Source organism: Eretmochelys imbricata, chromosome 3 (assembly GCF_965152235.1).
Source record: "Eretmochelys imbricata isolate rEreImb1 chromosome 3, rEreImb1.hap1, whole genome shotgun sequence".
Taxonomy (NCBI): Eukaryota; Metazoa; Chordata; order Testudines; family Cheloniidae; genus Eretmochelys; species Eretmochelys imbricata.
This window is the reverse complement of record NC_135574.1, coordinates 102,149,171-102,162,494: the sequence shown is the minus strand read 5'-3', so window position 1 is coordinate 102,162,494 and position 13,324 is coordinate 102,149,171. Positions and strand designations below refer to the sequence as shown.

Genomic DNA, 13,324 nt, shown 5'->3' with positions numbered 1-13,324 from the left:
GGCATTGGATAGTTGTCTGGGCGAGTTACAGCATTTAGCTGACGGTAGTCCACGCAAAAACGTATTTCCACATCTGGTTTGGACAACTAGAACCACTGGAGATGCCCATGCACTTTCAGAGGGGCGGATTACACCCATCTGTAACATATCCTGGATCTCCCGTTCTATAGCAGTTTTAGCTTGAGGAGACACCCGGTAAGGTTGGACCCTAATTGGGTGAGCATTACCTGTGTCAATGGAGTGGTATGCCCGTTCAGTCAGTCCTGGGGTGGCTGAGAACGTTGGCGCGTAGCTAGTGCACAGCTCCTGGATCTGCTGTCGCTGCATACGCCCAAGGATTATGGAGAGGTTCACCTCTTCCACACCACCAGCACATTTCCCTTCGTAGTAGACACCTTCAGGCCACTCAGCGTCGTCTCCTCCCTGGGCTGTAAACTGACAAACCTTTAATTCTCTGGAATAAAAGGGCTTTAGAGAATTAATATGGTACACCTTAGGCTTTCGGTTGGAGGTGGGGAATGCTATGAGATAATTAACAGCTCCCAGGCGCTCCTGGACCGTGAATGGCCCTTCCCACAATGCTTCCATTTTATGGGCCTGGAGCGCCTTTAAGACCATGACCTGGTCTCCTACTTTGAAGGAACGCTCTCTGGCATGTTTATCATACCAGGCTTTTTGCTCTTTTTGAGCATCCTGTAAGTTTTCTCTAGCAAGGGCTAAAGAGGTTCGGAGGGTGTTTTGTAGGTTGGTTACAAAGTCCAGAATGTTAGTTCCTGGAGAAGGTGTAAATCCCTCCCATTGCTGCTTCACCAACTGCAATGGCCCCTTAACCTCACGGCCATATACAAGTTCAAATGGGGAAAACCCTAAACTGGGATGTGGTACAGCTCTGTAGGCAAAGAGCAACTGCTGCAACACTAGGTCCCAATCATTGGAGTGCTCATTTACGACTTTACGTATCATGGCCCCCAAAGTTCCATTAAACTTCTCCACCATGCCATTTGTTTGATGGTGGTAAGGAGTGGCAACCAAGTGATTTACCCCATGAGCTTCCCAAAGGTTTTTCATAGTTCCTGCCAGGAAATTAGTCCCTGCATCTGTGAGGATGTCGGAGGGCCAACCTACCCTGGCAAAAATGTCTGCTAGTGCCTGGCACACACTTTTAGCCCTGGTGTTGCTTAGAGCTACTGCTTCCGGCCATCGGGTGGCAAAATCCATGAAAGTCAGTATGTACTGCTTTCCTCTGGGTGTCTTTTTCGGAAAAGGACCCAGAATATCCACAGCTACTCGCTGAAATGGAACTTCAATGATGGGGAGTGGCTGGAGAGGGGCTTTGACCTGGTCTTGGGGTTTTCCCACTCTTTGGCACACCTCACAAGACTGGACATAGGTAGAAACATCCTTGCCCATTCCCTCCCAGTGGAATGACCCCCCCAAACGGTCTTTGGTCCTGTTCACCCCAGCATGGCCACTAGGGTGATCGTGGGCTAAGCTCAAGAGCTTGGTCCGGTATTTAGTTGGGACTACCAACTGTCTCTGAGGATGCCAGTCTTCCTGGTGTCCCCCAGAAAGAGTTTCCTTGTATAAAAGTCCTCTTTCTACAACAAACCTGGATCGATTAGAAGAGCTGAGAGGCGGTGGGTTGCTCCGTGCCGCCGTCCAAGCTCTCTGGAGGCTTTCATCTGCTTCCTCTTCGGTCTGGAACTGTTTCCTTGATGCTGGAGACATCAGTCCCTCATTGGATTGTGGACCTAGGCTTGGTCCCTCTGGAAGCGATATAGAGGATGGAGCTGTTTCTGTTGACTGTGAACCGCTCTCCGCTGGTGCACTATGTTGGGATTCAGGCTCCGGCTGAGCCTCTTGTGTAGGGTTATCGGCTGCTGCCAGTTCAGGTTCGGTGGGGCCCTCTGGTGTTGAGGTTGCAAGTACTGGATTCAGTGCTGACACGGGGTCTGGTGTTGGTTGTTCGGCTGGTTCCGGTTCTGGGACTGGTTCCGTCTGGGTCTCTGGGACTGGATCCACTACTGCTGTTGCAGACATTGGCCTGGGGTCCGGGTCCATCACCTCTGACCGGGTCCTGATAGAAGTTTCCGGAACAGAGCTAGGCCTCACGGCTTGTTTAGTCTGGCTGCGGGTGACTGTTCCCACCCTCTTGGCCCGCTTCACATGATTGGCCAAGTCTTCCCCCAACAGTATGGGGATGGGATAATCATCATAGACTGCAAAAGTCCACATTCCTGACCAGCCCTTGTACTGGACAGGCAACTTGGCTGTAGGCAAATTGAAAGAGTTGGACTTGAAGGGTTGAATCGTCACTTGGATCTCTGGGTTGATTAAATTGGGGTCCACTAAGGAAGCATGGATAGCTGACACTTGTGCTCCGGTGTCCCTCCACGCGGTGACCTTCTTCCCGCCCACACTCACAGTTTCCCTCCGCTCCAAGGGTATCTGGGAGGTATCTGGGCCTGTGGACCTCTGGTGTGATTCCGGTGCAATGAACTGTAATCTGTTGGGGTTCTTGGGGCAGTTGGCCTTTACATGCCCCAGCTCGTTACACTTAAAACATCGTCCAGCTGACGGGTCACTGGGGCGAGGAGGGTTGCTGGAGAACGGGGTGGCGTGACGATAAGGGGTCTGGAGGGTTCTTTGGGAGGTAGGTGGGGCCTTGGGCGGCCCCCGGTAATAGGGTGTGGTCTGGGGTGGTCCCTTCTGGTCTCCGCTCCAACTGCGACCAGTTTTCTTCTTCTCTGCCACCTCCACCCATCTGGCTCCAATCTCTCCTGCCTCGATTACAGTTTTGGGTTTCCCATCTAGGATGTATCTTTCTATTTCCTCAGGAACACCCTCTAAGAATTGTTCCATTTGCATTAGGAAGGGCAAATTTACTGGAGATTCAACACTTGCTCCTGATATCCAGGCATCCCAATGTTTCACAATGTGGTAGGCATGTCGGGTAAATGACATGTCTGGTTTCCACCTTAGGGCTCTGAACCTCCGACGAGACTGCTCGGGTGTTATCCCCATTCTGACTCTCGCCTTGGATTTAAACAGTTCATACTTGTTCATGTGTTCTTTAGGCATTTCAGCTGCCACCTCAGCTAAGGGTCCACTGAGCTGCGGCCTCAGCTCTACCATGTATTGGTCAGTAGAGATGTTGTACCCAAGGCAGGCCCTTTCGAAGTTTTCTAAGAAGGCCTCAGTATCATCACCTGCCTTGTAGGTGGGGAACTTTCTGGGATGGGAAGTGGTACCTGGAGAAGGATTGCTAGGGTTTGTTGGTATATTCTGCCAGGCCTTTATCCTCTCCACCTCCCCCACATGCTTCCTCTCTTTTTCCTTCTCCTCCTTCACATGCTTCCCCTCTTCTTCCTTCTCCTCCTTCTTCAGCCGCATGAGTTCTATCTGTCTTTCATGTTCCCTTTGTTTTCCTCAGCCTGAAATTTGGCTAATTCCAGCTGTAGTCGAGCTGAGGATTTGGTCATTCTAACCTCTCCGTTTTTAACTAACTTTACACCTGAGGTTTAGAAATAAACAAACAAAACTTGGCTGTAAAATTTTGCTGTGCTGGAATAGAATACCTATTCTCTGATAGTGATTGTCAGCCTACAGAAAAAGACAATTCCCTTGTCTCTGCTCTGGGCCCAAATTAAAGCAAAAAACCTCCAACTACTTGGAAACCTGCTTACCCAGCCCAAAGAAAAAGCAAATGGGTAGAACACACACCCCCTATTTACTTTTAGGAAGAAAAGAAAAAAAAAAACTCTGGGTTGGAAGACTGTGAATTTCCCTGCAGGAGTTAAGTACCCTGCCTCCAGGCAAAGAAAACCTGCAATTCACAAAGATAATCCCCTTTTCTCTCTGCTTGGCCACAAAGCAGAGAAAAAACAAGCTGTTTTCAGTTTCAGCTGCTTTCTGGACTTCCTTTCCAAAGGAAAAAAAAAATTCCTTTTTAAAATCTGTATTTCTAGTTCAAAAAATCTCTACTGGATCTCAAAATGATTTCAGGTTAATCCCACCACTATGCCACCATGTCAAGGTTCCTCCCCCACTCTGAACTCTAGGGTACAGGTGTGGGGACCTGCATGAAAAACCTCCTAAGCTTATCTTTACCAGCTTAGGTCAAAACTTCCCCAAGGTACAAAATATTCCACCCATTGTCCTTGGACTGGCCGCTACCACCACCAAACTAATACTGGTTACTGGGGAAGAGCTGTTTGGACGCATCCTTCCCCCCAAAATACTTCCCAAAACCTTGCACCCCACTTCCTGAACAAGGTTTGGTAAAAAGCCTCACCAATTTGCCTAGGTGACTACAGACCCAGACCCTTGGATCTTAAGAACAATGAACAATCCTCCCAACACTTGCACCCCACCTTTCCTGGGAATGTTGGATAAAAAGCCTCACCAATTTGCATAGGTGACCACAGACCCAAACCCTTGGATCTGAGAACAATGAAAAAGCATTCAGTTTCTTACAAGAAGACTTTTAATAAAAATAGAAGTAAATAGAAATAAAGAAATCCCCCCTGTAAAATCAGGATGGTAGATATCTTACAGGGTAATTAGATTCAAAAACATAGAGAACCCCTCTAGGCAAAACCTTAAGTTACAAAAAAGATACACAGACAGAAATAGTTATTCTATTCAGCACAATTCTTTTCTCAGCCATTTAAAGAAATCATAATCTAACACATACCTAGCTAGATTACTTACTAAAAGTTTTAAGACTCCATTCCTGGTCTATCCCCGGCAGAAACCAGCATATAGACAGACACACAGACCCTTTGTTTCTCTCCCTCCTTCCAGCTTTTGAAAGTATCTTGTCTCCTCATTGGTCATTTTGGTCAGGTGCCAGCGAGGTTACCTTTAGCTTCTTAACCCTTTACAGGTGAGAGGAGCTTTCCCCTGGCCAGGAGGGATTTCAAAGGGGTTTACCCTTCCCTTTATATTTATGACACCCTCACTAAAGACTCTTAAGCAAAGTAAACTGTCATGGGATAAGAGGGAAGGTCCTCTCATCAATTTGTATCTGATTAAAGGATAGGAAACAAAAGGGTAGAGATAAATGGTCAATTTTCAGAATGGAGAGAGGTAAAAAGTGGTGTCCCCCAGGCGTCTGTACTGGGACTAGTCCTATTCAACATATTCATTAAGGCTCTGGAAAAAGGGGTAAACAGTGAGGTGGCAAAATTTGCAGATGATACAAAACTACTCAAGATAGTTAAGTCCCAGGAAGACTGTGAAAAGCTACAAAAGGATCTCTCAAAATTGGGTGACTGGGCAACAAAATGGCAGATGAAATTCAATGTTGATAAATGGAAAGTAATGCAAATTGGAAAACATAATCCCAACTATACATATAAAATGATGGGGTCTAAATGAGCTGTTACCACTCAAGAAAGAGATCTTGGTGTCATTGTGGATAGTTCTCTGAAACATCCACTCAGAATGTTGAGAATCATTAAGAAAGGGATAGATAATAAGACAGAAAATATCATCTTGCTTCTATATAAATCCATGGTATGCCCACATCTTGAATATGGCATGCAGATGTGGTCGTCCCATTTCAAAAAACATATACTGGAATAGGAAAAAATTCAGAAAAGGGCAACAAAAATGATTAGGGGTATGGAATGACTGCCATATGAGGAGAGATTAATAAAACTGGGACGTTTCAACTTTGAAAAGAGATGACTTGGTGGGGGGGGGGAATATAAGAGAGGTCTATAAAATCATGACTGGTGTGGAGAAAGTGTTATTCCTCATAACACAACAACTAGGGGTCATCAAATGAAATTAATAGGCAGCAGGTTTAAAACAAATAAAAAAAAGAAGTATTTCTTCACGCAACGCAAAGTCAACCTATGGAACTCCTTGCCAGAGGATGATGTGAAGGCCAAGCCTATAACAGGATTCAAAAAGAACTAGAAAAATTCATGGAGAGGTCCATCAATGGCTATTAGCCAGGATGGGCAGGGATGGTGTCCCTAGCCTCCGTTTGCTAGAAGCTGGGAATGGGCAACAGGGGATGGATCACTTGATGATTACCTGTTCTGTTCATTCCTTCTGGGGCACCTGGCATTGGGCACTGTTGGAATACAGGATACTGGGGTAGATGGACCTTTGGTCTGACCCAGTAAGGCCATTCTTATGTTCTTAATCTCCATTAATGACTAGTGAATAAGAGCAGGTTGGCTCCGTTGGGTTTTCTGAAATGGTACTAAAATGGTTTTGTCTGATTTATGCTAAGCCATAAATGAGCTCTGGGGGACTAGTTTCTGAAGACTGTCAGTAGTGGTTCAATTTACTAGTGTAGACTAGGCTTATGTTAGTTTACTGTCCATCCTACCCACTCACATTGCGAATTACATCCTTAGGTCTCCAACAAGAAACTAAAAGTATGAAGCATATGAAAATATAAAGGATGTGAACTTTTCAGAAAGCCTTTGCTTGGTGCCATGTGCTTTGTGCATAGGCTGGAGCTCTTTGTAACAATCATTGATAAATCTACTTATCTTCATGTGCTTCACTAGTTAAAAATCATGGACAGTAAGTGCTGTGGCAGAGTGGTGCTTATCTACTCTGTAGAGGTCTCATGCCATTTACCCCCGTTGACCTCTGCAGGAGAAAGTGAATATTCTGTTCCCCCACATCCTTAGTCCAGCACAAGCTAATACAAGCATTTTTAGTCGTTCGAGTCGCACTCTTTCAGGGTTTCTTATAGGATAGGAGGATGTGCACCTCTGTTTTGAATTAATTGGGATCAACAAGACTTACGAAAATTTGCACCTTCTGTTAATTATTTCCCCCTCCTTACTGTTGTTTACCTAGGGTCAGGTCTTCAACTGGTGTAGCTCCACTAACAACTGACTTCAATAAAAGCAGATTTTTTATGGGCTGAGGATCTGGCCCTTGTCACTTCTAGACACCAAAGAGAAGACTGGTTTATAAGGAGCCTTAGGTCTTCACCCTGCAAAAACGTAAGTATGTTCATGACTTTGACGTCAATGGGACTGGTTCACCTGCATAAAGTTATGCATATGTTTAATTCTTTGCAGGATCGGGGCCTTATGGCATGGTCAGTCCTTAATAAATTATATCCCTGCACCTACTTCCCATTAGAAAACATCTGTCATTGCTGTTCCCTTGCTTCATGCAGGAGCCTGAGTGAGCAATTAAGTACCAATGACAGTCTATAAATCAAATGATGGGAAACTGCTACAGAGTGACTCCTTCCTCAAGCTCAGGATCACTACTTCTGAGCTACAGGGGGCCACAAAGCAATAACTACAAAGATACTGCCATAATGGGAACTCACATGAGGAGGGCTGAGCTGTTGACCAGATTACCTGTTAATTTTCAGTAGTTCAAACTGTCTCCGATGTAAAACAACCTAAATTTTGATGCATTTGCATGTAGAAAAAACACCAGCATAAAAACAAAAAGAAAAGGAGTACTTTTGGTTAGTCTCTAAGGTGCCACAAGTACTCCTTTTCTTTTTGCGAATACAGACTAACACGGCTGTTACTCTGAAACCAGCATAAAAACGTTACAGGTAATAAATAAATGAATCAGGAATTCATATTAAGAAAACGGCTAAGACGTGGTGACTTGAAATCCTGCCCTTAGAAGAGACTACTGTGCAATGAGGTTTCAAACACAAAACTAGAAATCTTGCAGGGCAGTATAGTGCAGAAAATGACAACAGTTCCAAATGTATTTATTGAGAAGTAGTAAAGATGTACATATATTTTACAAGCTTTTAATATTAATTTACATTTTCTTAAATTATGTAGGCCCAAATAAACTAGAACTTGCTAATACATGACAGAGACACTTGGTTTCAATTAAATTTCCAAAATGCTGCTATTGCTGGGAGTCATAACGCAATTTTGGCTCATGTCACTAAAAAGTTCCTCTTTGGAGATACTAAATACCATATTCATTTAAAGCATGTGCTTGGTGTAAGGTAGAGCTGGCTCCTGAACTAAAACCCTGGAGTTTGGATCCAAATTCACTGCTAACACATAGTCTTCCTGGCAAGACTACATTCAAATTTGGGATTTGGATTTCAACTCTCTCTTCCTCCCTCCCACCCCCAAATGTTCAGGTGTGTTTGGATCCAGGATTTTGATATGGGCAGATCTCCTGTGTCAGGGGTTAGACTGGAACATGCTTTTGCGCCTGTTTTTGGCGCATATATTGCTGCTTATACTGGACACTCCTAATTCTGGGAGTCAGCCATCACCTATATCTTTGTGCACAATCAACAAATGTTTTTAAGACAGCTTTGCTTCTAGATTTCACTTTACTTTTTCATATTTAACTGTATGAGCTTACCCCTTATCATATTTAAGATATTGCTTACTCTGTGATTGAAATTGCACTGTATTTATATCTTGCAAGTGCAGTATTAAAAGTGCCTAATGTTCAAGTACTGTACTCACTTTAGATTGCTACAGTAACGGCAAAAGGCACAATAGTCTATATTTTAATTGCACACAGTATTTGCAAATATAACATTGTATTCATTTTGGGGGTAGGGGTTGAAGGAAGGCAGTTATTATTGTATTATATACATTGAATTAAAATGCACTCAAAGCTTACTTTAGGTCCAACCATACCTATTTGGAACTGTCCAATTTGAGTAAAATACCTGCCTTGGTTATTCATGCCTGTAGTTCTCATGCAGGCAGCCTTATCAAAGTATCTGCTATGAGACTGTATTTAAAGATACCGCATGTGTTACTTTTTCCTTAAGTAAAGTATATCTGCATCTGGATTTCTGGAAAGAGCTTTGGTATATTGTGTATGTGTGAAGTGTAAAGGGTTTAGGGCTAAACCCTAAAGTGGTGAGGCGCTGTAAGATTTTGTGAATTATGTATTACTATTATTATTATTAATGGTATGAAGCTAATGCATAGAGGTTCCAATATTATCATGGCTTCATTGTGCTAGATGCTGTAAAAAACATACCAAAATTTTATCCTCTGAGCCATACCCTCCCATTGGTTCACATGCATAACTCCCATGAAGTTGTGATTTTTTTTTTTTTAAATAGATGGCAGGCTGTGGACTACATATTACTAGAGCTGCCACGTTCCTTTTCAAAGCAAATGTTAAAATCATTTTGAAGACTAATGTCCTTCAGTATATTTAAAATCTCTTCACTTAAAAAAAACTTCCACTGCAATAAAAAATGAAAACTTAAAATATTAACCTTTTTACATCAGTTTATTTTTAGGCCAAATTTGATCAGGTACCATACTGTAAGAATAAACTACCTGTAAAGAATTCACAGCCCTAGGACTCTTTCAAGGGAGGGGAAAAAGGAATCTCCCCCCCACCCACAAATTTCTCCTGTAAGTGGAGGCATATAATAATTGAATATGTGGCAAGACCAGTGTGAGGGCTGCACATTTTAAACTTGAGGCAGTAGCATACCCGTCTGTTGTCTGAATGACTTGTGTACAAAATTCCAAGGGAGGCAAAGGAATTCCTTTTGACTGAGTTAGTTATAAAGGAGTTTTGCCATTGACTTCAGTGGGGCCAGGATTTCACCCAAACACCTGACTTTGACATGGTCAATGTAGTTTTAAATAAGCAACAAGTATTTTCCCTATGAATAGAATAGAAATAAGTTGGTTTCACAGCAAAGAACGGGAGTATCATTGAGTACTGTCCTTACATAGACATCCTTTGCATTTCACATCCTATCATGACAAGTTCACTCACAGTTGGAACAAGTGGGTACACATGTTAGTATCAAGGAAGAGCAATTTCCATCCTCCACAATAAACTACAGTCATTAACACTTCCACTTGCTTCATGACACTGAAATCAGATGTGAGGTGGTAGGACTAGTGTGGAATATGATCCTCCAGGCCTTTCCTAACCCGGGAAAGAGGGAAATGGAAGAGACTTAATTTGGTTTTCTGTAAATGGCAGGTGCACTCTGCATGTTTTTTCCGGTATCCTATAAGTAACTAATGAATATGGCTCTTCGTTTTCTCATGTGAGAATGAAGAAAGGATGTTCAAGATGTTAATGTGTAGATGTTCAAGATGTAATTGCTTTAGCTTTGAAGGTAACGGTCCCCAATATCATTTCAGCCTCCCAAAAGCCTCTTAACTTGCCTCAGTGGAACTATTCAGAAACCAAATAAAAACCACAAACTTTCCTTTATTTTTTTCTTACTAAAACAAACGCTTTTGGTGCAGCCCTGCTTTTTGATTACTTGAATTTGAAATTTGGTCATGTCAAAAAAATTTCACAACTTTTTTTTTTGTTTATCTACATAGTTTTTAACCAAAATTACATTGTAACACACAAACACGGTCTTGTCTTTAAGGCACAACACATCATTATGCACATTCTGTTTGCCAAACTTAGAAAAGAGACAATATTATATAACCCTTCCCCACCCCCTCCCCCAAAAAAGAAAAATTGCATCCACTTCCAAAAATCAGCTGCTAATAAAGTCACAGTAAATTATTTTCATCAATAATTTACACAAATTACAGATCTAGACAGGATTGTCATTATACAGTCTGAGTGCATTCCAATTCAGATTTTCTGGGTTAGGTAGGCTAAAGTCTGGTTCAAACCTCAGTGCTGAGAGTATACCCCATATTGAGGAATGTTGTTGACCACCACCGTGTCGGTCAGAAAACGCATGTTGGTGCTTTGCCATCATGAGTCCTTTGTTCGCTCCCATTAGGGCTGATTTGGTGTGTATCAGCAACCTCCATAGTTTTTATTCGTTAAAAATGTTGCATATATAAGACCATAGAGCTTCCTTATGTAGCGCTAACATTTTAACTCCATTCAGCAATCTGAATTCTTCATTGTGGAATTTTCATTCCAAATATTTCTTCCCTTCTTAAGACAATTCATATGTGTTAAGCCAGAGGCATCGAATCACACATAAAAATTCAGTGTACTTGAAATATAAAAAAGGATCGCCAACTATAGAACACAGTTACAAATACTCTAGTTCCAGTGCTTGATGTAGAGCCAAGAGGTCCGAGTGACTTGATATCCTCCAGAAAGGCATGTTGTGCTACATTTGTTAGGGGAAAAAGTGAGGGGAAAATGAACACCTTGTCAACAGCAGAAGGTGCACAGCAAATAAATACAGTTAAACTCGCAACAATACATTTGTAATGTTATGGTTGCAGCCTGATGTTTGTTAGTAAAATACCGACAAAAATCAGACCGAAATAGATCTGAGCTTAATTCTTATAACTAGGAGGAGCTAATCTGATAGTTGGTTTCACTATTCACACTGGAAATAGCCCAAAACTCACTGAATGCAACTCCCTTCCTTTGGCCAGGGGACATTGCTCATTTCTACTATGGAATGTTTTAGAAAAAGGATGATCACAATTTATTTATTAAAAAAGTTCAATAACCCCATTTAAAGGGTTATAGGACAGTCCTGAAGGAAAGGCTTATATGTAACATTTTGCAACAGAGACAAGTATTTTTTGTTTTTGCTTTTTTTCCCCCAGCTGGGGGAAAACTCTTCTAGAGAGAAACTTTCAAAACACTGGTTTAAATAAAGATGACCGATACTGCAGAAAGCATCAATGTCTGCTGGTAGATGCAGTATAGTGAATTACAGATCTACCTATGCCAGTTCACTCTTCGAAGGCTGCTGCTAGACACTCTACTAGCTCCCTGGAACTACGTAAGAAGCTTTCTTTTGCTCAGTTCAGATCTATTTGTAAACTGCTGTGTTCATCTATTCCTCTGAAAACCATATCTATTCATGCAAGTACAGCTACAGTTAGAGAGAAGCATGCCAACTGGAAACTGCCGAAACCAACCACCTGTGTTCAGCACAGACCCATCACCAATACTGCACCTCTATAAGCAACCATTTGGAATGAGCATTTTGATTTTGTTTCCATTACAGTGTAAATGTCAAAACAACACAATGGACCCATCAAAATGCTAGAAAGATTTAAGTTTTGCTATCCATAGTGCTAATTCTTGGTGTTTCTGGTCATAACTCAGGAGGCAAAGAGTACAACATTCAGAGTACAGCTTTTCTACGTTACTGGGAGTTACAGGGGAATGCGTTTGACTTCTGAAAGATTTCCTACTTGTTCTGTTTTTCAAATATTGACAATTTAATTGCTTATACGTCATACTTAAATTTTTACTTTGAGAAAACTGAAAATAAACTTTTTTACTTTGAAGAAACTATTTGTACATGTGTGTCCTCCTTTTGCAGAAGTATTTCTTGAAACAAACTAGGTTTTAAAATCAATCATGTTTCCCCATGTATATTCTAATAACATTTGTTTTTCTTCATGATAGTAGAACTTTGGCACAATACTTTTTGCTGGTTTTCTGCATTCTCTCCAATAGCTCTGACTAATTTCCCCGTGTTGTTTTAACCCAAACCCCTCTTGCTTTATTACTTCTGTTTATATCTTGTTAGGTTTCATTTGCTTTGTTCTCCCCATTAACATTCATTTAATTTTGTGGGGTACATTTCTTACCCAGATTGTCATAGAGCAAATGCTAGAATCCAAATGGTTTATTTTAATGTAAGTGTAGGCCTTATCATGCTCTTGGTGCCTCTGAATATTTAACTTATTTGCCAATCTGCCATTGTGCAACACTAGCGGAAATAAAACAGTTACTAATGCAAGCCTTTCTATAGATCACACCAACATTTCATGAGACAGGTTACCTTTTTTGCTGCCTGTTCTTCTTCTACACCATCCCCAATTACAACATATACTACTTTTCTGCCAAACCTTTGCATTATTCGTTCAAAGCAACTTTCTTTTCCTGGAAGATAAATGAGATAAGAGTTCAGAGTGAAGTTACCTGGTTAGCTGCATGCTCCTCATCTCGTCCATCTCCAATCACAACATAAGTTATGTTAGTGCCAAATCTGGACACTATACGCTCAAAACAGCTTTCTTTGCCTGAAAAACAACGCACTACTTATTCAAGCCATCATGTGAGTTATCCTGAAGCTTTACAAAGGGTTAAGTGAATCCTATCAAAAAGTGTGCTTTTTTTCATAACTCCCAGCTTTTGGCTTGTTTCACAGATACAACCAGCAAAAAAGCAGTTGTTGAATTCCTTTGGTCAGACTAAGCAGATTTATCTGATATTAGGTACAGATCTTGGCCGTAACAGGAGGATGGTATTACCACCATTGTAAAAACATAAAATTGAATTTCAATACTTGCAGATTTTAATTTTTTTCCCTAAGGACAGTAGCAGTTTCATTTAAAATGTATTTACTGAAAGGGAAAGAGCTGTCATTATGGGACGATGGGCACTCAAAGCTAGGGGG

At 41.7% G+C, this 13,324-nt stretch overlaps 1 protein-coding gene across 4 annotated transcripts in view; it reads right to left on the bottom strand.

Moving 5' to 3' along the window:
- Positions 1 to 10,981: 10,981 nt before the first annotated feature.
- Positions 10,982 to 13,324, bottom strand: part of EYA4 (EYA transcriptional coactivator and phosphatase 4) — a 74,834-nt gene continuing 72,491 nt past the window's right edge. For all 4 annotated transcript variants that reach the window (XM_077811759.1, XM_077811760.1, XM_077811761.1 and 1 more), the window contains 2 exons: positions 12,707 to 12,807; positions 10,982 to 11,062 (listed from right to left, as the gene is read on the bottom strand). In XM_077811759.1, coding sequence (XP_077667885.1) covers positions 10,982 to 11,062; positions 12,707 to 12,807 — 182 coding nt within the window. The remainder of the gene's footprint in view (positions 11,063 to 12,706; positions 12,808 to 13,324) is intronic.